This window comes from Crocuta crocuta, unplaced genomic scaffold, assembly GCF_008692635.1.
Source record: "Crocuta crocuta isolate KB4526 unplaced genomic scaffold, BGI_CrCroc_1.0 scaffold145, whole genome shotgun sequence".
Taxonomy (NCBI): domain Eukaryota; kingdom Metazoa; phylum Chordata; class Mammalia; order Carnivora; family Hyaenidae; genus Crocuta; species Crocuta crocuta.
The window spans coordinates 619,441-642,393 of NW_027530857.1; the positions used below are offsets into that span (position 1 = coordinate 619,441).

Below are 22,953 nucleotides of genomic sequence, written 5' to 3' on the forward strand. Positions count from 1 at the left end.
TCATGACTTTTTACTTATATATTTTCTTCAGATTCTTATAAAACATGTAGAATCTTTTTAAAAGCTTTAAAATTTAATTCCAGTATTGTTAAACTAGTGTTATATTAGTGTACAATATATAGTGACTCAGCAGTTCTGTACATTACTCCGTGCTCACCATGATAAGTGTGCTCTTAATCCCCTTCATCTATTTCTGTTTCACCCATCCCCCCACCCATCTCCCTTCTGGTAATCATCAGTTTCTTCTCTGTAGTTAAGGGTCTGTTTTCTCTTTTTTTCCCCCCTTTATTCATTTGTTTTGTTTCTTAAATTCCACATATGAATGAGATCATATGGTACTGTCTTTGACTTCTCTCAGCATTATCCTCTCTAGATCCCTCCATGTTGTTGCAAATGACAAGATCTCATTCTTTTTTCTGGCCAATTAATATTCCATTGTCTATATATAGACCATACCTTCTTCTTTTTTTCTTAAATAGTTTATTGTCAAGTTGGTTTCCATATAACACCCAGTGCTCATCCCAACAAGTGCCCTCCCCCAATGCCCATCACCCTTTTCCCCTCTCCCCCACCTCCATCAGCCCTCAGTTTGTTCTCAGCATTCAAGAGTCTCTCATGGTTTGCCTCCCTCCCTCTTCCCAACTATTTTTCCCCATCTCCTCCCCCAAGGTCCTCTGTTAAGCTCCCCCTAATTCACCTATATGTGCAAACATATGGTATCTGTCCTTCTCTGCCTGACTTATTGACTTATTTCGCTCAGCATAACACCCTCAAGTTCCATCCATGTTGCTACACATGGCCAGATTTCATTCTTTCTCATTGCCATGTAGTATTCCATCGTATAGATAAACCACATCTTCTTGATCCATTCATCAGCTGATGGACACTTGGAATGCTTCCCTAATTCGGCTATTGTAGATAATAGTGCTATAAACATTGGGGTGGATGTATCCTTTTGAATTAGTATTTTTGTATCCTGTGCATAAATACCCTGTAGTGCAATTGCTGAATTGTAGGGCAGTTGTATTTTTAACTTTCTGAGGAACTTCCACACTGTTCTCCACAGTGGCTGTACCAGTGTGCATTCCCACCAACAGCGCATAAGGGTTCCTTTTTCTCCACATTCTCACCAACACCTGTTGTCTCTTGTATTGCTGATTTTAGCCATTCTGACAGTTGTGACGTGGTATCTCATTGTAGTTTTGATTTGTATTTCCATGGTGATGAGTGAGGAGGAGCATCTTTTCATGTGTCTGTTGGCCATCTGGATGTCTTCTCTGGAGAAATGCCCATGTTCTCTGCCCATTTTTAAATTGGATTATTTGCTGTTGGGTTGTTTTTTTTTTTTTTTTTTTTTTTTTTTTTTTTGGTGGAAACATTTCAGTTCTTTATGTATTTTGGATACTAGCCCTTTATCAGATATGTCATTTGAAAATATCTTCTCCCATTCAGTAGGATGTTATTAGTTTTGCTGATTGTTTGCTGTGCAGAAGCTTTTTATTTTATGAAGTCCCAATAGTTTATTTTTGCCTTTATGTCCCTTGCCTCAGGAAACCGATCTAGAAAAATGTTGCTATGGCTGATGTCAGAGAAATTACTGCTTGAGATCCCTTCTAGGATTTTTATGGTTTCAGATCATGCATTTAGTTTTTAAATCCATTTTGAGTTTATTTTTGTGTGTGGTGTAAGAAAGTGGTCCAGGTTCATTCTTGTGCGTGTTGCTGTCCAGTTCTCCCAGCCCCGTCTGTTGAAGAGACTGTCTTTTTCCCACTGGATACTCTTTCCTGCTTTGTCATGGATTAACTGACCATATAGTTGTGGGTTCACGTCTGGGTTTTCTATTCATTTCCATTGATCTATGTCTATTTTTCTGCCAGTCTCCTACCATTTTGATTAGTGCAGTTTTGAAATATAACTTGAAGTCTGGAACTGTGATGCCTCCAGCTTTGCCTTTCTTTTTCAAGATTGCTTTGGCTCTTCAGTGTCTTTTGTGGTTCTGTACAAATTTAGGATTGTTTATTCTAGCTCTTGGTATTTTGATAGGAATTGCAGCAAATGCATAGATTGCCTTGAGTAGTGTAGACATTTTAACAATATTTGTTTTTCCAATCCATGAGCATGGAATGTCTTATTTTTTGGTGTGTCATCTTCAATTTCTTTCATCAGTATTTTATAGTTTTCAGAGTGCAGGTCTTTCACCTCTTTAGTTCCCAGATATTTTATTGGTTATAGTGCAATCGTAAATGGGATTGTTTTCTTAGTTTCTCTTTCTGCTACTTCATTATTAGAATATAGAATATAGAAATACAACAGAAATTTGTACATTGATTTTTGTATCCTGCGATCCTACTGAATTCATTTATCATCTCTAGTGCTTTTTTGGTGGTGTCTTTAGAGTTTTCTATATATAGTATCATGGCATCTGCAAATAGGGATCATTTTACTTTGTCCTTACCAGTTTGGATGCCTTTTATTTATGTTGTCCATCTGCTGTGCCTAGGACTTCCAGTACTATGTTAAATAACAGTGGTAAGGGTGGACATTCTCTTCTTGCTCCTGACCTTAGAGGAAACGCTCTCAGTTTGTCACCATTGATTACAATGTTCACTGTGGGTTTTTCAGATGTGACTTTTATTATGTTGAGGTATGTTCCCTCTACACCTATCTTGTGGAGGGTTTTATCATGAATGGATGTTGTACTTTGTCAAATGCTTTTTCTGCATCTATTGAAATGATCATAAGGCTTTTATTTCTTTTATTGATATTATGTATCACATTGACTTTTGTGAATACAGAAGCACCCTTTCAAGACAGGAATAAATCCTACTTGATCATGGTCAATGTGTTTTTTAATGTATTGTTGGATTGGGTTTGCTAGTATTTTGTTGAGGGTTTTTGCATCTGTGTTCGTCAGGTATTGGCCTGTACCTCTGTTTTTTTAGCGGTGTCTTTATCTGGTTTTGGGATCGAGATAATGCTGGCCTCATAATATGGATTTGGAAGTTTTCTTTCCTCTTCTATTTTTTGTAAGTGTTTGAGAAGAATAGGTATTCACTCTTCTTTGTGTGTTTGGTAGAATTTGCCTGTGAAGCCATATGGTTCTGGACTTTTGTTTACTGAGGGTTTCTTGATTACTGATTCAATTTCACTGCTGATAATCAGTGTGTTGAAATTTCTACTTCTTCCTGATTCAGTTTTGGTAGGCTATCTGTTCCTAGGAATTTATCCATTTCTTCTAGATTGTCCAACTTGTCATCACATAATTTTTTCATAATATTCTCTTAAAATTATTTGTGTTTCTGTGGAGTCAGTTGTTACTTTCCTCTTTTGGGGGGGGGGCTTTTGTTTATTTACCATCTCTCTCTCTGTCTCTCTCTTTTTGGTGACTCTGGGGAGAAGTTCATTCATGTTCAAGGAACCAAGTCGTCTCCCCAGTGTGATAATCTGCTTCTTGCCCCTCCATGAGACCATGGCTCCCTCCCTCTGGTGGCCAGGCCTGTGGGGTTGAGCCCCCACCATGTTTCTACCCTCTTTAATGTGGCCTCTGCTCTGCATTTAGTTGTGAAGATTCTTCTGCCAGTGTTTGGGTCATTTTCTGGGTTATTGGTATTGATGTGGGTGTTGTATCCATGGGATGAGATCAATCTAGGGCCCTCCTACTCTGCTGTCTTGGCCAAGAGTCTTCCGTTGAGTCTTGTTTTAATGTCTAACATGATCAACTCTCGTAAATATTCCAAGAATGTTCTCCAATTTTTGGCCCAATATATATATATATGTGCTTATTAGCTTAAGCTTATTAAATTTATTGTTAAAATTATTAATAAAAGAGCCTTTTTATTTTATATTAGGTCAATCTAATAATTACTGAGAGAGAAATTTGTTAAAAACCTTTCCCCTGGTGATTGATGTTGGATTTCTTCCCATTTTCCTTGAAGCTCTATCACTTTGCTATATATACGTTTTGAAGATATGCTGTCAGGTACATTCAAGTTTAAAAATCTTAGTCTTTTTGGGGAGTTGAACATTTTCCTCATGACGTAGTGACCCTCTTCATCTCCAATGAATGCTTGTTGCTTTCAAGTCTACTTTAGCAACTATTACTGTTGTTACACTGTTGTTACGCTGGCTCTCTGGGTATGTCCCGTGGTGCTTGAATTACTCATGGCTGGGCTTCGAGTTGCGTTTCTCCAGGGACGGGTTTGTCTTGACTTGTGCAGGCTCGCAGGAGGCCTGAGGACCTAGGACCATACTGAGTTATTTCAGCCCTTGAGGTTTTTCTGACGACAGAGATAGCATGGATGTAGGACAGAACCTCTGTGGGACTGGCGGTAGTTACCAATTTTAGGGGGAGATTTATATCTTTTCCCCTTCATCCATTGTCAGTTTCTTTGCTGACCTTCTTGACAGGTTAGGTTTGTTTCTAGCTAATACTCACGCAGAAGGCTAGCCACTGGTTCCGAGTCTCCTCTGAGAAGGGCTGCTTTGGCTGGTTTCTGTGCTTGAACACACCTCTCCTGCACCCCGCACAGCCTCTAAAAATCTCCAAGAGCTCAGGGCAAAGTCTGGCCTCCCCACTTGCTTACTTCTTCAAGTTTCCGGTTTCAATTTGTTTTGGGCCTTTGGAAGATTTTTACTTTCTTGCTAGCTTGATGATTCATCTAAAAAAATATTTTTGTTATTTTATCCAGCCCAGAGCTATTTTTATTGGGAGGATCACTCTGGTGCTCTTGTGAAATAAAAGATGGATTTTTCCATAGATTCTTATAAATATATTGAAATAGGATTTTATTTGGTTTTGATTTCTGTCTGGTGTATTCTAAGGCTTCAGAAGTGAAAACAGAAGATGATTCAGCATTAATCTAATGTACGCTACTCTTTTGACTGAAATGAGTATTGTGAATCAAAAAACTGACTTAGAATTCTTTTTACCATCTTACACTGTGTACTCTAAAACCAGGATGTTGGGGTGAGGAGACATTTTTGGTGTTGTTTTTGTTTTTTAAATATTTTTAATGTTTGTTTATTTTTGAGAGAGAAAGACACACAGAGTGTGAGTGGGGGAGGGGCAGAGAGAGACACACACACACACAGAATCCAAATCAGGCTTCAGGCTCTGAGCTGTCAGTGCAGAGCCCAACGAGGGGCTTGAACTCATGAATGGTGAGCTCGTGACCTGAGCCAAAGTCGGACGCTTAACTGACTGAGCCACCCAGATGCCCCCAATTGTGGTGTTTTAAAAATAACAACTTTCAATAATAACTCAGTGCTCAAAAGAATAAAAATATATTGCTCCTCAAACTCTGAATTCACAAGAGTCATTATTTTTACCGGTTAGAGTTAGTGTCCTGTCTTAGAAGGAACCTCCATAAGTATTGGGTTAAGGGGCCAGTTGTTTGCTGTGCCTCTTTGGGGAAATCAATTCACTTTTCTGTGCTTTAGCTTCCTCTAGTGTCAAGCAGGAATGCCAAACACCTGGGCTTGTAGGTAGGCTTAAATAGTTCCTGGAAAGTCCTTTGCATAATGCCTGGCACAAAATACTCATGGAGTAAACAGTAGCCGCTCTGCTTTCAACAATAGCCAAATTATGGAAAGAGCCCAAATGTCCATCAGCTGATGAATGGGTCAAGAAGATGTGGTTTATCCATACAATAGAATACTCCTGGGCAATGAGAAAGAATGAAATCCTGCCATTTGCAGCAGTGTGTATGGAACTGGAGGGCATTATGCTGAGTGAAATAAGTCAGAGAAAGACAGATATCATATGATTTCACTCATGTGGACTCGAGAAACTTAACAGAAGCCCATGGGGGAGGAGGAGGGGAAAAGTAGTTTCAAACAGAGAGGGAGGGAGGCAAACCATAAGAGACTCTTAAATACAGAGAAGAAACTGAAGGTGGATGGGGGATAGCGGAGAGGGGAAGGGGGGTGATGGGCATGGAGGAGGGCACTTGTGGGGATGAGCACTGGGTGTTGTATGTAAGCCAATGTGACAATAAATTATATTAGAAAAATAAAACAAGATCTCACAGGAAAAAAAAATTCGTCAAAAAAATCCAGTAGCTACTTTTGCCTCCCACATTATCTTTAACTTCAGAATCTTATTTTATTCTAATGCCTTTTTCAGGTATGTGCCGGTGGAAGATCTACTGGAAATTTATAAGAAGCTCTATGGGCGAGAAGTCATCACCAAAAGTGCAATCGTTGACTGTACATACCTTCAGTTCTTGGAAATGTAGGTGTTGCTCAGGGGGGAGCTTGCAGCTGATCTCAGAGTGACTTCCTATCTGATGTTTCCGTTTCCTGAGTTGCAGTTTGGATTTATGGGATTTGGCTTATTCAAAGGCAGTTGCATGTTGATGGGGTTTTTTTCTTCATTATTTGCTTCATCTCTTTGTACAAACCACAGCTCACACGCAAAATTATCGTTCGTGTTGCAGGTATGGTGAGATGCTAGCTGTTTCCAAGGTAAGGGGTTCATTCTTCAAAATCTCAATTTAAAGGACTGTGAAGACACCAGGAAAAGCACTTACTGGTAACTTTTCTTTTCCTCTGCTGTAGCTGTATCCCACTTATTCCAGAAAGTCCCCATTCTTGGTGGAACAATTCCAAGAATATTTCCTGGGGGGCCTGGATGACATGGCTTACTGGTCCACGAACATCTATCGCCTGACGAGCTTCATGTTAGAGAACGGGACCAGGTGAGCCCCGGCTCTGCTCGTGCGAGGTCCTCCNTTCCACTGATCAAATGCAAGCATGAAGTGCTAGCCTGTCGTAACCAAGGAGGGAGAGAAAGGAACGCCCTCACCTCAAAACGCAGACGCGCTCCCGTCTGGTTACACGTGCTGCTGTGTCGGGTTTTAGGGACGGAGAGGTGGATCCTGCAGAGCTGGGGTCAGAGAGAGGGTCCACCCCTGGGCCGCGCCCCTTCTTCAGGGAGGACCCGAGCTGTGCGCAGGCTCCGGCAGCCAGGGCGCAGCGAGCCCCCCTCCTGCCGCTGCCATCTCAGGGTTAAGGGGGTTCAGAGGGCAATGCCCTGGACCCCCTCCTCCAGAGTCAAACGAGGCCTGGACGCCTTTGTAAATCACAGCCTTCTGTGGGGGCCTGACATTCGGCCCGCGTGGAACAGCGTCCGGCTCGCGCCCTGCGCGTCCAGGACGAGTGTTAACCGGGGCCTCCGGCCAGGGCGTGCGGCCAGCGCAGTAGACCTCTGGGCCCGTGGGGGGGCCCTGCTGCATGTGGGACCGCCGCGCTGGGTGCACAGCCCCCGCGCTGCCCGGCCGAGCCGGGCGGGTGTGGGCTGCAGCGGAAGCAGCGCCCGGGCGCCCGTGCAGACAAGGCGGTGCGGGCGTTCTAGGGCCGGATCTGTCCCAGACGCGGCTCCCCCAAGTAAGGGCTCTAGGGCTGGGGTATAAATCGGAGAGGCCCAAATGTGTGTAGCTCTGGGATATTATACGCTGGATGCCATTCTTTTGCCCTTAAAAACATTTGCTAGTATTTGGGGCATCTGGGGGGCTCAGTGGTTAAGCATCCAACTTGGGCTCAGCTCAACTTGGGCTTGATCTCATGGTTCGTGTGTTCAGTCCCCACGTTGGGCTCTGTGCTGACAGCTTGGAGCCTGGAGCTGCTTCGGATTCTGTGTCTCCCCCTCTCTCTGCTCCTCCCCTGCTCATATTCTCTCTCCCTCAAAAATAAAGAAACGTTGAAAATAAATTAAAGAAATATTCAAGGAATATTAAGCATAATTATATATCGAGATTTGGAACACAATTCCCTTGTATGATAAATTTGACATTAGGCTGTAAATATTAAACCTGTTTTAAGCAGCTGGGGAACAGTGAGATAAACAATCCAACAGAAATGCCATTTTTAATTGTGAGATAAGTCTCCAGTGAAGTCTCCAGGCTCTCCCTCTGTGGCTGTGAGTTTTTGGTGCACACGATGGTAGAGGATAGGCTTTGGAATTTTTCAGAACTGCCACTCACTGCTGGGTTATCTCAAGCAAGCGGCTAAACCTCCCTAAGCTTTGTTTTCTCATCTGTGAAATGGGGACAGAAATATTTCTCTCTCTCGTGGGGCTGTTAGGAGTACTTCCTGAGATCACTTGTGTAAATGGTTTAGCGTGTAGGAAGCACTTCATAGATGTCGGCTACTAGTATTATAATTATCATTGGAAGGAAGTTTATGTTGCTCATGTGAGTGTGAATGACCTGCATTTATTTGTTTTAAAGATTTCATTTCTTTTTAATTAAAAAAATTTTTAATTTTTAAATTTACATCCAGGTTAATTAGCATATAGTGCAATAATGACTTCAGGAGTAGAATCCGGTGATTCATCCCCCACGTAGAACACCCAATGCTCATCCCAACAGGTGTCCGCCTTAATGCCACGCGCCCATCTAGCCCGTCCCCCACTCACAACCCCTCCAGCAACCCTCAGTGTGTTCTCTGTATTTAAGAGGCTCTTCTGTTTTGTCCCCATCCTTGTTTTTATATTATTTTTGCTTCCCTTCCCTTATGTTCATCTGTTTTATATCTTAAATTCCACGTATGAGCAAGTCCTATGATACTTGTCTTTCTTTAATTTCGTTCAGCATAATACCCTCTAGTTCCATCCACATAGTTACAAATGGCAAGATTTCATCGTTCGGATTGCCGAGTAATACGTCATTGTTATGTATACACCACATCTTTATCCATTCATTCGTCCATGGACATTTGGGCTCTTTCCATACCTTGGCTATTGTTGATAGTGCTGCTATAAATATTGGGGTACATGTGCCCCTTCGAAGCAGCACACTTGTATCCCTTGGATAAATACCCAGTAGTGCAATTGCTGGCTTGTAGGGTAGTTCTAGTTTTAATTATTTGAGGAACCTCCACACTGTTTTCCAGAGAGGCTGCCCCAGTTTGCATTCCCACCAGCCGTGCAGAAGAGACCCTCTTTCTCTGCATCCTTGCCAACATCTGTCATTGCCTGAGTTGTTAATGTTAGCCATTCTGACAGGTGTGAGGCGGTATCTCATTATGGTTTGGATTTGTATTTCCCTGATGATGAGTGATGTTGAGCATTTTTTCATGCGTCTATTAGCCATCTGGATGTCTTCGTTGGAGAAGTGTCTATTCATGTCTTTTGCCCATTTCTTCACTAGATTATTTGATTTTTGGGTGTTGAGTTTGATAAGTTCCTTATAGACTTTGGATACTAACCCTTTATCTGATATTTCATTTGCAAATACCTTCTCCTATTCCATTGGGTGCCTTTTAGTTTTGCTGATTGTTTCCTTTGCTGTGTGGAAGGTTTTTATTTTGATAAGGTCCTAATAGTTCATTTTCGCATTGATTTTATATCCTGTGACTTTGCTGAATTCATGGATCAGTTCTAGTAGTTTTTTGGTGGAATCTTTTGGATTTTCCATATAGAGTATCCTGTTGTCTGCTAAGAGTAAAAGTTTGACTTCCTCCTTGCTGATTTGGATGCCTTTTATTCCTTTGTGTTGTCTGCTTGCTGAGATTAGGACTTCCAATATATGTTGAATAACAGTGGTGAGAGTGGACATCCCTGTCGTGTTCCTGACCTTAGGAGGAAAGCTCTCAGTTTTTCCCCATCAAGGATGATATTAGTGGTGTGTCTTTCATATATGGCTTTTATGATCTTGAGGTATGATCCTTCTATCCTTACTTTCTTGAGGGTTTTTATTAAGAAAGGATGCTGTATTTTGTCAAGTGCTTTCTCTGCATCTGTTGAGAGGATCATGTGGTTCTTGTCCTTTTACTGATGTGATGTATCACATTGTTTTGTGGATATTGAACAAGCCCTGCGTCCCAGGTATAAATCCCACTTTGTTGTGGTGAATAATTCTTTAATGTACTGTTGGATCTGGTCAGCTAGTATCTTGTTGAGGAGCTTTGCATTCATGTTCATTAGGGAAACTGGTCTGTAGTTCTCCTTTTTAGTGGGATCTTGATTTTGGAGTCAGAGTAATGCTGGGGTAATAGAATGAGTTTGGAATTTTCCTTCCATTTCTATTTTTTGGAACAGCTTCAAAAGAATAGGTGTTCAATCTTCTTTAAATGTCTGGTAGAATTCCCCTGGAAAGCCATCTGGCCCTGGACTCTTGTTTGTTGGGAGATCTTTGATTAGTAATTCAATTTCTTTACTGGTTATGGGTCTGTTTAAATTTTCTATTTCTACTCGTTTCAGTTTTNGATCTTGATTTTGGAGTCAGAGTAATGCTGGGGTAATAGAATGAGTTTGGAATTTTCCTTCCATTTCTATTTTTTGGAACAGCTTCAAAAGAATAGGTGTTCAATCTTCTTTAAATGTCTGGTAGAATTCCCCTGGAAAGCCATCTGGCCCTGGACTCTTGTTTGTTGGGAGATCTTTGATTAGTAATTCAATTTCTTTACTGGTTATGGGTCTGTTTAAATTTTCTATTTCTACTCGTTTCAGTTTTGGTAGTTTATATGTTTCTNGAGCTTTGCATTCATGTTCATTAGGGAAACTGGTCTGTAGTTCTCCTTTTTAGTGGTATCTTGATTTTGGAGTCAGAGTAATGCTGGGTTAATAGAATGAGTTTGGAATTTTCCTTCCATTTCTATTTTTCGGAACAGCTTCAAAAGAATAGGTGTTCAATCTTCTTTAAATGTCTGGTAGAATTCCCCTGGAAAGCCATCTGGCCCTGGACTCTTGTTTGTTGGGAGATCTTTGATTAGTAATTCAATTTCTTTACTGGTTATGGGTCTGTTTAAATTTTCTATTTCTACTCGTTTCAGTTTTGGTAGTTTATATGTTTCTAGGAATTTGTCCATTTCTTCAAGATTGCCCATTTTATTGGCATACAATTGCTCCTAATATTCTCTTATTATTGTTTGTATTTCTGCAGCGTTGGTTGTGATCTCTCCCCTTTCATTCTTGATTTTATTTGGGTCCTTTCCTTTTTCTTTTTGATCAAACTGGCTAGGGGTTTATTTTGTTAATTCTTTCAAAGAACCAGCTTCTGGTTTCATTGATATGTTCTACTGGAGTTTTTTTGTCTTTTTTGTTTGTTTGTTTATATAGCATTGATTTCTTCTCTAGTCTTTATCATTTCCTGTCGTCTGCTGATTAGGGGTTTTATTTGCTGTTGTTTTTCCAGCTCTTTAAGGTGTAAGATTAGGTTGTGTATCTGAGACCTTTCTTCCTTCTTTAGGAAGGCCTGGATTGCTATATACTTTCCTCTCGTGACCACTTTTGCTGCATCCCAGAGCTTATGGGCTGTGGTGCTATCATCTTCATTGGCTTCCGTGTACATTTTAATTTCCTCTTTAACATCTTGGTTAGGCCATTCATTTTTTAGTAGGATGATCTTTAGCCTCCAAGTATATGTTATCTTTCTAAATTTTTTCTTGTGGTTGATTCTGAGTTTCATAGAGTTGTGGTCTAAAAATATGCACGGTGTGATCTTGATCTTTTTATACTTGTCTAGGGCTGATTTGTGTCCTAGTATGTGATCTATTGGAGAATGTTCCATGTGCATTCGAGAAGAATGTATTTTCTGCTGCTTTAGGATGAAATGTTCTGAATACATCTGTTAAATACATCTTGTCCAGTGTGTCATTCAAAGCCATTGTTTCCTTGTTGATTTGCTGTAAGTGGGTTGTTGAAGTCCCCTACTATTACGGTATTATTATCAATGACTTTATGTTTGTGATTAATTGATTTATATATTTGGGTGCTTTCACATGTGGGACATAAATGTTTATAATTGTTAGATATTCTTGGTGGATAGATCCCTTAATTATGACATAATGCCCTTCTTCATCTCTTGTTATGGTCTTTATTTTAATCTAGATGGTCTGCTATTAAGTATGGCTACTCTGGCTTTCTTTTGGCGACTATTAGCATGATAGATGGTTCACCATCCCCTTATGTTCAATCTGAAGGTGTCTTTAGGTCTAAAATGGATCTCTTGTAAACAGCATTTAGATGGATCTTGTTTTCTTATCCATTCTGTTATCCTATGTCTTTTGATTGGAGCATTTAGTCCATTGCCATTTAGCGTGAGTACTGAAAGATAGGAATTTATGGCCATTGTGTTGCCTGTAGTGTTGGAGTTTCTGGTGGTGTTCTCTGGTCCTTTCTAGTCTTTGTTACTTTTGGTCCTTTTTGTCTTATTTCATCTTTTCTCCCCTCAGAGAGTCCTCCTCAAAATTTCTTGCAGGGCTGGTTTAGTGTTCATGAACTTCTTTAATTTTTGTTTGTCTGGGAAACTTTTAATCTCTCCGTCTACTTTGAATGACACCCTGCTGGATAAAGAATTCTTGGCTGCATAGTTTTCCGATTCAGCACGTTGAACATATCCTGCCCCTCCTTTCCGTCCGGCCTGCCACGTTTCTGTGGGTAAGGTCTGCTGTGAACCCGATCTGTCTTCCCTTGTAGTTTAAGGACTTTTTTTTTCCCTTGCTGCTTTCATGATCCTTTCCTTGCCTGAGTATTTGTGAATCTGACTATGATCTGCCTTGTGGATGGTTGCTCTTTATTGGATCTAATGGGAATTCTCTGCTTCCTGGATTTTGATGTCTGTGTCTTTCCCCAGGTTAGGAAAGTTTTCCACCATGATTGCTCACATAAACCTTCTATCCCTTTTTCTCTCTTTCATCTTCTGGGACCCCTATGAATCAGTTGTTAAAACATTTTTTAATATTTATTTTTGAGAGAGAAAGAGAGCTAATGCAGGAGGGGCAGAGAGAGAGGGAGACACAGAATCCAAAGTAGGCTCCAGGCTCTGAGCTGTCAGCACAGAGTCTGACATGGGGCTCAAAATCACAAACTGCGAGATCATGGCGTGAGCTGAAATCAAGAGTCTGACGCTTAATCAGTTGAGCCACCCAGGCTCAGTTTTATTTATTTTTGAGAGAGTGCAAGTAGGGGAGGGGCAGAGAGAGGGGGACAGAGGATCTAAAGCAGACTCTGCACTGACAGCAGCAAGCCTAATGTGGGGCTCAAACCCATGAACCACGAGATCATGACATGAGCCAAAGTTGGGCACTTAACTGACTGAGCCACCGAGGCGCCCCTCAAGATTTTATTTATAAGTGATCTCTCTACCCAACATGGGACATGAGTTCACACCCCGAAATCAAGAGTTGCATGCTCTTCAGACTGAGGCAGCCAGGAGCCCCAACATTTATTTGTTTTATAAAGTCCGTGTGTGATGATCCTCAAGTGGAGAACAGTTTGGGTGTTTGTTTGGGGAAGGTTGTCCAAGTAGCTATGTATGGTGAGACCTTACTCTTTAATTAGGAGAACTATTTGAGAAGACACACATTTGTCTCTTGGTCTCTGTCCTAATTTATCAAGGCGGAAAATTCCATGAATTGATTGCCTCTCCACACACACAGACAAAGGAAGATTCATCAGAATTTATGGAACTTGATGAGAAAGTTGGAGAAAGGCTCCAAAGAAAGAGGATGCAAATTCCTAAGTAAAACAAACAATGTGTACACTGTCCTATTATAAGCATTTCTCAGCTTGCTTATAATTCTCTTCCAAAGCAGATTTGTTGCTTTAAACTCCTACTGTATGTTCTTAAAGAAACAGTGGGAGAGTGGTGGCTGTTTCCAGACAGAGCTCTGCGTGATTCACAAATGATGTGTAACGGTAGTGTTCTTGCTACGAGGCCGCCACCCGAATCCTGGTGTTGGAGAACAGAGAATTTGAGGAAGAGCCTTTTCCGAAGCTGAAAGCTGGCCCTGAGAGAGAGAAGTTTGCCTTCAGCCTCTTCCCACCTCCTTTTCTGAATTGCTTGTCCCGTGATCAGTCCTTACCCCATAGGGTGGGGTATTTTTGAGCGAGCGTGAGCAGGGCAGGGGCAGTGTGGTGGACAGAGGATCCGAAGCCGGCTCTGATCCCAGTGCGGGGCTTGGACTCCCAAACCCTGAAATCATGACCTGAAGTGACGTTGGACACCCGACCAACTGACCCAGCCAGGTGCCCTAAGAACAAACTGTTGTAATGTAATACTCCTCGCTTAGTACTTCCTTCCAGAGGGAGAGGGAAAGTTCACCTCTTACATTGTCTCAGTGGCCGTGTCAGTTTACAAATCTTTGTTTTTAAAGAAATGAGATGAAGAAAGTAAGAACTATTGGAGCGTATGTGGGCATAATGGGGCAGAGAGGCGGCTCTTGGGAATCCGTTTCTTTTCATCTCCAGCTCCCAGAGGGTTCATGGCAGTGTGGGGCAGTGGAACAGGTTCACGGGCGGGGGGGCAGCTTGAGATGGNGTCCCCAAGTCGTTCTTAGAGAAAGAACATCGAGACCCAGAAGGCGGGGAGGGGTGCCCAGGAGACGTGCCAACACGGGGTCTGTAGACGGGGAGATACCCAGGTTCAAGCTCCAGGCCCCCTACTCACGGCCGCGTGATTTTCAAACAAGTCGCTTCAGTTTTCTGAGGTACAACTTCCTCCTTTGGCAAAACGGAAAAAAACACATGTCCGGGTTCCCGGAACCACGGCCCGGAAATCGTGCAAGAATGGATGGGAAGCAGTTGGTACCTCAGTAAGCTGCTCACTGAAGGATAAAAACGGCAGTTAATGGTATTATTACTCTAGCTAGTCCTCCTAGGCTTCACCCAGATTTCATCCTGAAGAGGTAGTCGGGGGTAGATACTCAAGACAGCCTTGCAGCGAAGGGCCCTAAGGTAAGAGAGAACACAGAGCTTCAGAGCAGGAAAGGCGCAGAAAGGTTCAGTTAAGGCCTCACGGTTTAATTTATTTAAATTAAGTAAGTCTTTTTTTTTTTTTCTTTTTTTAACGTAACTGAATTGAATGCGTCTGGTTCAGGCTTGTAGTGTCTACACTGTCAGAGTCCCTTCCCCCGCAGGTGCTGTACGCGGGCCCCTGCGTTTCTTCCTGGTTCCCAGGCTTCTCTGTCTGCCGCCTCTGGGCGTCTGGTTTGTTGTGTTTTAAAGTCTATGACTTTGAAACTGTATTTTTATTGTATGATTCATTCTAGTGTGTCTTTGAAGATAAATCCGTGTGCCTGCAAAGCAGCGTCCCAAATACCTACCATTTTTTAAGTAGTTTTTTTTTTTAATGGTTTATTTATTTTTGAGAGACAGAGACAGAGTGCGAATTAGGGGAGGGGCAGAGAGAGAGGGAGACACAGAATCTGAAGCAGGTCCAGGCTCTGAGCTGTCAGCACAGAGCCTGACGCAGGGCTCGAACTCCACGTGAGGTCATGACCTGAGCCACAGTCGGATGCTTAACCAATTGAACCCCCCAGGCGCCCCACCTACAGACTATTTCTTGACCGTTTGCATGAAATACTGAAATACCGTTTTTTTTTTAAGTTATCTGGAAGAAATGTACATCTTTTATGCCCTAAGATCTTGAGGCTCCACGAAGTAGTTTTTTTTATAAGCACTGGCTCTTAAACCTTGGAAATGTGTTCACTAAAATTCTATGGAATGTCCTGTGAAGGTTTTTCTCCTTCACCTTCCAGATAATAGGATATCGTGGTCTTTCACCCATCATGGACCTGACTTCATGTCCGTCATTTGTCACCCTGTTTTCTCAGTCTGTCCCATTTTGTTGTTCTTCTTTCAGCAGCTCAAAAGTACAGAAAAGTGATTTCCATAGGAATTTGACTGTATCCCTAACTAAAGAGGTTGAAAAAAATATAAACTATACCAAAAGAGGAGTGTTCTTCCGCGTGGATTCCTGGACATCGGTAAGAGTTTTCTGCTTCACGGCGAGGGGCGGGGGGGGGAGGGGCGCAAGCTGCCCCCTGCGATCTTGACCTGCAGACACACTGGCTGTTCGGTTGTTCCCTGAGCGTCCTGAGTGCATGCAGGCCAGCAAATACCCTTGGTCTCCAAATCTGGTTTTCTCCAGAGATGTCCAGAGATGTGAATCTGGACCTTCGTGGCCTTTGGCAAGTCCCATGGAGCCCGAGGTGGCCCTGATGGACGCTGCATATGAAATCCACCTGTGTGATCATCTTTTAAGTGTCAGACACTTGGGGCACCTGGGTGGCTCAGTTGGTTAATCTTCCAACTTTGGCTCAGGTCATGATCTTGCAGTCCATTGGTTCAAGCTGTGCATCGGGCTCTGTGCTGACAGCTCGGAGCCTGGAGCCTGCTTCACATTCTCTGTCTCCCTCCCTCCCTCCCTCTCTGACCCTCCCCTGCTCATGTTCAGACTTTCTCTGTCTCTCAAAAATTAATAAAAAACGTTAAGCATCAGACACTCAACTGGGCGTGTAAGATGAAAGGGGAGTAGACTGTGACCTTGAGAATAGCTGTCTGCTTGGTGTGATAAGTACACAGATGACCACACATAAGTGGTATGCAACAAACAACACACGGGTGGGGAATACTCTGCCTGTGAGGCAAAACTTCCATCTTTGCTGTCAATCAGAGAAGGCTGCATGGCAGAGGTGGCATTTGACTTAGGCCTTGAATAGGAGATAGTGTTTCATCCGTGAGCATATATCTCTGACAGTGGGTTGGGAAAGTTTGGGAGATATTTGGAAGTATGAGTAGACTTGTTGGCCTGGAAAACAAGACAAGGGATACGAGGTACTCGGAGAGGTTTGGGAAGGCGCTGGACTGTGAGAGAGATCTTCACATTGGGAGAAGGGGTCACGTGACATGGTCTAAATGGCACCTCTGGCAGTTGGGCAGGGACCTGGGCGGGTCTGCTCTGTGGTTGTGCAGCCAGTACCGACACGGGGGGGTGGGGGCAGGGGGAGCTGTGGCCACCCTGAGAAGGGCCCCTTCCCTGGGTAAGGATTTTAACCTGGGTTAAAATTCCTTCTAGCTGTTGAACTAGGGGCTCCACGCTTTCAGTTTGCACTGGGCTCCGCGCATCACGCAGCCGGTCCTGACCTGGGGCCCTCTGTCCTCACACTCTCCACCTTGTCCCAGTTTTCTGGATCTGTCTCCTTCACGAAAAGGCAAGTCCTATAAGAGAGACTTTATGTTCCTGAGGCCTGTCATAGTGCCTGGCATACAGTAGGCGCCAATTAAATGCTTCCAGGCTGGACGAGCAAGGCAGAGCTGGGCGTTAGGACAGCCGTGCATGTGCAGCCTGCCAGAGGGCTGGAGGGGAAACTGGGAGGCACGGCCCTTTGCTAGAGGGCCCTCTGCGGGCTCCCCTCTGGGACCTGGGCTGTCCCCCTCCCTGCCCCCGCCCCCCTTCCCCGGCTCTGGCCGATGCCACTCCGCCCCAGGGCAGGCCTTGGAATTCTTGTGCAGTCTCATGATGCCCATGGGTGGATTTAGAGTTGTATCCGCTGGACTTGGAAGGATCTAGTAGGCAGCCGGGTTACTCGGGGCCACTCCAGTCCGTGTGAGCACGGTAAGGACAAGTTAGGGTCCCGTGCCGGGGGCGTGCTCTGCAGCTGACCTCTCGGGCCTGACGCGCCGCCCAGCTTGGAGGGTAGTTTTGGCTCTTGGTGGTGTTCCGGTTCTTTTGGGGGAAAAATATGCACACACACGCAGACATGCCCATGCACACACATAGGCACGCACATGCACAAACGTGCACAGACACACGTGCACAGACACACGTGCGCACACATAATCAGTTCTACACTGAATGAACTTTAAGCTCTTTTAATCCATTAACTTCACCTCGTTCCGTTCTTCGGGCCAGCACAGCGCACGGGCCACGCTGACCGGTTCAGGGGGCGCCCAGCTCCCTCCTTGCCCGCTGGCGGGAGCCCTGGGGCTGGAACCGTGCGCGCTGGGGGTAGTGATGGGCCTGCCCCGACTGCCCGTCCCACGTGGTCTTAGCTAGTGATGGAATCAATGCCTTATTTCTTTCAGCGCTTGGCAAACCTGGCTCCCTTTAGACAGTCTGATACTTTCGACCAGAAATAATGGTTTTGTGGACCACGTGTCTTTAACTGCCCCTAATCCTTTGGTCTTCCAGGACTCCCTTACTTTTATGTACCAGGCGCTGGAGAGGAACATACGGACCATGTTCACGGGCGACTCTCAGCAGTCGCTGAAGCACGTCTCCAGCCCCCTGGCGTCTTACTTCCTGTCTGTTCCCTACGCAAGACTCGGCTGGTAGGTAGATGTTTCTCCTATTCCTGAGCGCTGTCGTCAGCATGGATTTCAGTCCTTCAACAGATTTCAGATGGTACCTGTTAGCCCCTTATATTCTAGTCAATTCGTCATCAACAGAAGCATTAATTTAGTTTCATCTTTATAATAACCACTTGGGGCGCCTGGGGGCTCAGTCAGCTAAGCATCCAACTTTGGCTCAGGTATGATCTCATGGTTCGTGGGTTCAAGCCCGGCATTGGGCTCTGTGCTGACAGCTCAGAGCCTGGAGCCTGCTTTGGATTCTGTGTGTGTGTCTCTCTCTCTCTGCCCCTCCCCTGCTCTCACTCTGGCTCTCTCTCAAAATGATAGACATTGAAAAAATTTTAAAAATCCCAATAACCACTATCTCCTTAAAGTTGGTGAAAATGAGTTTAAATACAAGGAGCTTTCATGTGACTGAAATATTACAACAGTAAAGTGTTACAGGATATTTGCAAAGCTTCAGTGTTCTTAAAGACCTGATGTCACAGACGTGAGGGACTCTAACGACATTAGAAGCCCATGAGCAGATGGCTAATCCAGTAACGGGAATATCCTAACTTCATGGGACGAGAGCCTAGGACACCACAGAAATGGTGTAAATGCAGTGTCGGCGATTCCTCTGATTTTAATAATCAACTGAAACCGAGCGCAAGGATACAGAAGTGGCTGTTCTCTGGAGCTGTCAGGGAAACCTCTTTTTGAAACCACACTTCTTAAATCCAAATGACATTGTTTCCCTTGGAACAGTTTACGGACAGCCCTTCTTTTCCGGGCCACCGACGCGTCCAGCCCCAGCACGGGCCCTGGGAGGTGCCCGCTGTGCTTGCTGGCCATTCAGCTCTGCACAAAGGCTCTCCTTGGCCGCCTTCCCCAGGGCCAGAGAAGGCCTCCTGCTGGCCTTGCTGTCACATGGGGTGTGTGTGGGGACAGGGGTGGTGGGGGAGGGGGGCAGCAGTGGGGACAGAGGTCTGTCCCCGCGCCCAGCCTCAGGAACGGCACAGGGAGCAGCAGCGTCTCCCTGCTGCGTGTGTGGCCCCTTTCACCAGGTGTCGGCCCTTCGGAGACTACTTTTCTTCCTCTGTTCTGCCATTTGTTCCTTAGGTGGCCACAGGAACGAGAATAAACAAATGATTTCTGGTCTTTCCAGCTGCCCCGGCAAAGACCTCTGAAGCTCGGCTCGCTTTGTCCACCTCAGTCTGTAACTGCTCCGTCATAGAGTCTCAGTTAGAAACACCCACAGGGGCGCCTGGGCCTCAGTCCGCTAAGCGTCCGGCTCTTGATTTCAGCTCAGGTCACGATCTCACGGGTCCGTGAGTTCAAGCCGTGTTCTCTCTCTCCCTCTCTCTCTCTGCCCCTCCCCTTGCTCATGCTCTCTCGCGCTCTCTCAAAAATAAATGAAGAAACTTAAAAAAAAAACCACCCACTAACTATGTTGAAAAGTTAATATACTTTACACACACGGAACCCCGTGCAGCTGTGGCAGAAACGGCACGCGTGCCTAACACACGTTTATCCCAGGCTCCGTCGGTGTCCGTTCGTCTCCTGATCGGTCAGAAAGCAGCCTGAGGCCCTGGCTGGGGCCAGAGCCCCTCTCTGTTGTCAGGCCAGCCCAGCCTGTGCACAGCTCCTCTGGGTTTTGCATTGAGGACCTGATGCTTCGTGAAGATGCTCTTCACCCGCTTGCGTCACAAGGGCCAGAAATGCCCAGAGGCCTTGGCAGGTTCAGTGTTGTTGTTGTTGTTGTGTTTCTCGGAGAGCAAGACCCAATCACACAAACAACATACACTCAGAAGCGAATACTCTCCACAGAAGCGCAGGGGGAAGAAGTCAACAAGGGGAAGTTCAAGTGCTGGATTCTAGGGAGGAAGGACGCGGGAGACCGTCTTACCCACGGCTCTCAGCGGATACCGTGGGGGGTCCTCTCTTCTTCCCTGCAGGGCGATGGCCTCGGCTGACCTCAATCAGGACGGGCACGGTGACCTGGTGGTGGGCGCCCCCGGCTATAGCCACCCCGGCCACATCCAGGTCGGGCGCGTGTACCTCCTCTACGGCAACGACCTGGGCCTGCCCCCCGTCGACCTGGACCTGGACAAGGAAGCCCACGTGGTCCTGGAGGGCTTTGAGGTGAGGCGCCCATCTCGGCTTTTTCCTCTTGGGGTCCCTAAGCCACTGCCTTTCTTGGCTGAGTCCCCGAGTGAACAGCTGCTCGCAAGAATGACGATAGTAACGCTCAGCTGGTGGCCAGTGCGCGGGAAGCACTTTTCCATCTTTCTTTTTTTTCTTTTATTTTTTAAAAATGTTTGTTCTTATTTTTGAGAGCGAGAGACAGAGAGTGAGCAGGGGAGGGGCAGAGAGAGAGAGGGAGACACAGACTCTGAAGCAGCTCCAGGCTCTGAGCTGTCAGCACAGAGCCCGACACGGGGCTCGAACCCACAGACCGTGACATAGACCTGAGCTGAAGTCGGACTGAGCCACCCAGGCGCCCCCCTCTTTTCCATTTTTCAAAGCCGGTCCACTTCATTGATGTCGTTCTATCCTTAACTGGATGTGTTTAGTCGAATACCTTCCGAAAACACACCTATTTATTTAGAAACTGCTCTGAGTAGCCAATCGGGATGTGATTTTTTTGGCGTTACACCCCCACTTTTTGTAAACGTTCTTCTTTTAATACAAATGTTTGTTAGAATTTCAGATTCACAGGCTGTAAGGACAGTACAGAGTTTCCGTGTACACTTTCCCCATCTTCCCCCTAAATCAGGGTCTTGTGTGAACCCAGTACTGGTGCACGACTCTTCCCTAAACTCCAGACTTTGTTCGGATTTCATTCCTTATTGGTGTTTTTATTTTAACGTTTATTTTTGCGAGATGGGGAGAGAGCATGAGTGGGGGAGGGGCGGAGAGGGAGACACAGAATCCGAAGCAGCTCCAGGCTCCGAGCTGTCAGCACAGAGCCCGACGTGGGGCTCGAATCCATGAACTGCAAGATCAGACCTGAGCCGAAGTCAGACGCCCAACAGACTGAGCCACCCAGGCGCCCCTCATTCTTTGGTTTTCAGCAGTTATTCGTCACCAGAAAACCCCCACGGGGACTGGACAGATGTTCCGCACAGAGTCCGCGTTGATCCCAGCTGGGAGCACCGGGAGCCTGGAAGGTTCCCCGGGACGTGACTGGCATTAGCTCTCACAAGAGCTGTACACGCCAGGCTGCTGGGCACAGACTAGTGTGGGAGAAGGGCCAGGACTNCCGTCTGGTCCCGGGGAGCCTGAAAACCCCAGCCGTTGCGTTCATGCTGTGAAGACCATTATGCCCTGACCTGGCAGAAGGGGCCCTGCATCCGAGCCTTCTCTGAAGTCGGCTGGCCAGGGTGTGAGGTCACGCGGTCCCAGAGGGACAGCATTATCCGGAACCTTCTGACGCCACCGAGAAACGCGCGTGCCCGCTGCAGTTTGCCCCGGCCGTCCCCGCGGGCCCCGTCCCGGGAGGGCCTGTGGNCATGGTGCAAGACCGCTCGTTGTTCTAGAAGTTGTGTAAGAGCGGGAGAGCCGAGGGGGTTGCTTGTGGGTGGAGGCTGGCCTAGAGAGCGGGGGATGAGACAGCAGAAGGTCCACCTTGGGGAAAACTCTCCCTGGACGGGCCGGGGTTTCCGCCTGTAAACCTGAACGTGGGCATAAGTAACGCGCCTGCCCTCGTCCACGTAGGGTGCTCGGAACGGGGTCCTCCGCGGAGCAAACGCCCTGTGGCCGTGTGGCCCAGTCGGAGGGCCCCTACTGCGTCGGCTCTTGAGAATCTGCCAGGCGGCTGGTGGGTCTGAGGAGCTGAATTCCTAATGTGTTGGGTGTGACCCACTTGAAGAGCCACCTTAGCTCGCGGGCTGTGGCCGTCGTGTGGCTCTAGACAGCCTGAGTGCTCGTCACCGTTAGCTGGTGTCGCTGGCATATGTGGCGGTTATTTTGGATACTTCCCGAGGGGAATGGGCCTTACCGTGGGGGCAGCGTGTCCACTTGACCGTTTTCTAACTCTGGAACTGGTGGGGACGGACCGTCTTTCTGGCATCTCAGCGTCCCCTCGAAGCAGACCGACGTGCCAGGAATAGCCTCGGGGCAGAGCCGCCCGGCTGGGGACTCTCGAGAGCAGCACAGGTTGTCGCCGTTTGGCTCCTGGGCCCTTGGGCTCTAGGGCAGGGGTCCCCCGGGGGTCCGGTGTGCTGCTGAAGGTGGTGGCTCGGCCCGGGGACCACGGCCACTGGTGTCTCTTCAGCCCTCAGGTCGGTTCGGCTCGGCCTTGGCGGTGCTGGACTTCAACAAGGACGGGGTGCCTGACCTGGCCGTGGGGGCCCCATCCGTGGGCTCGGAGCAGCTCACCTACAGAGTAAGGCTGGCGCTGGGGGTGGCGGCCGGCTGGGTCGGGCCTCTGCGGGAAGCAGTCGGGGACGGTTTCGGGTCCCCCGGCCGGGGCCTCGTGATCACGGGTTACCAGGGGTCACCTGGTCCTGCCTCACTGGCCTTAGTCTGGCCTCCGTTCCACCAGAAATCACTCCCCTGACCCCCGCCCCCCAGATGCTGAGTGGCAGTGGGGGGAGGGGGACGGAGATTCCAGCTGATCCGGAGCTGCTGTCGTCACAGCAGAGTGGTGACACCCCCCCCCCGCCCCCCCGGAATCCTCCCGCTCCGACCCCGGTCCTTGCCCAGAGCCAGGGCGCGGGCCTGAGCACGGGCTCTCACCTGCACGTACCCCGCAGTGGCGGGCACCAGCTTCTGGGCCGTCGCCCCCGCACCCCACTCCTCCCTCTCCACTCCTGGACCCACAGGCCGCGTCACTCGCCCCTGCACTCGAGGACTCTGCTCAGGCAGCCCCCCACCCCCCCCCCAGAGCCCTT

The 22,953-nt window shown here is 46.5% G+C and overlaps 1 protein-coding gene across 1 annotated transcript in view; it reads left to right on the plus strand.

The window, feature by feature from the left end:
* The window catches only part of GPLD1 (glycosylphosphatidylinositol specific phospholipase D1), a 58,378-nt gene that overhangs the window by 24,658 nt on the left and 10,767 nt on the right, over positions 1–22,953 (plus strand). The window contains exons 8-14 of the mRNA XM_077769593.1: positions 6,125–6,232; positions 6,438–6,465; positions 6,559–6,698; positions 15,585–15,708; positions 17,916–18,055; positions 20,014–20,200; positions 22,335–22,445. Of these exons, the coding sequence (XP_077625719.1) occupies positions 6,125–6,232; positions 6,438–6,465; positions 6,559–6,698; positions 15,585–15,708; positions 17,916–18,055; positions 20,014–20,200; positions 22,335–22,445 (838 nt within the window). The remainder of the gene's footprint in view (positions 1–6,124; positions 6,233–6,437; positions 6,466–6,558; positions 6,699–15,584; positions 15,709–17,915; positions 18,056–20,013; positions 20,201–22,334; positions 22,446–22,953) is intronic.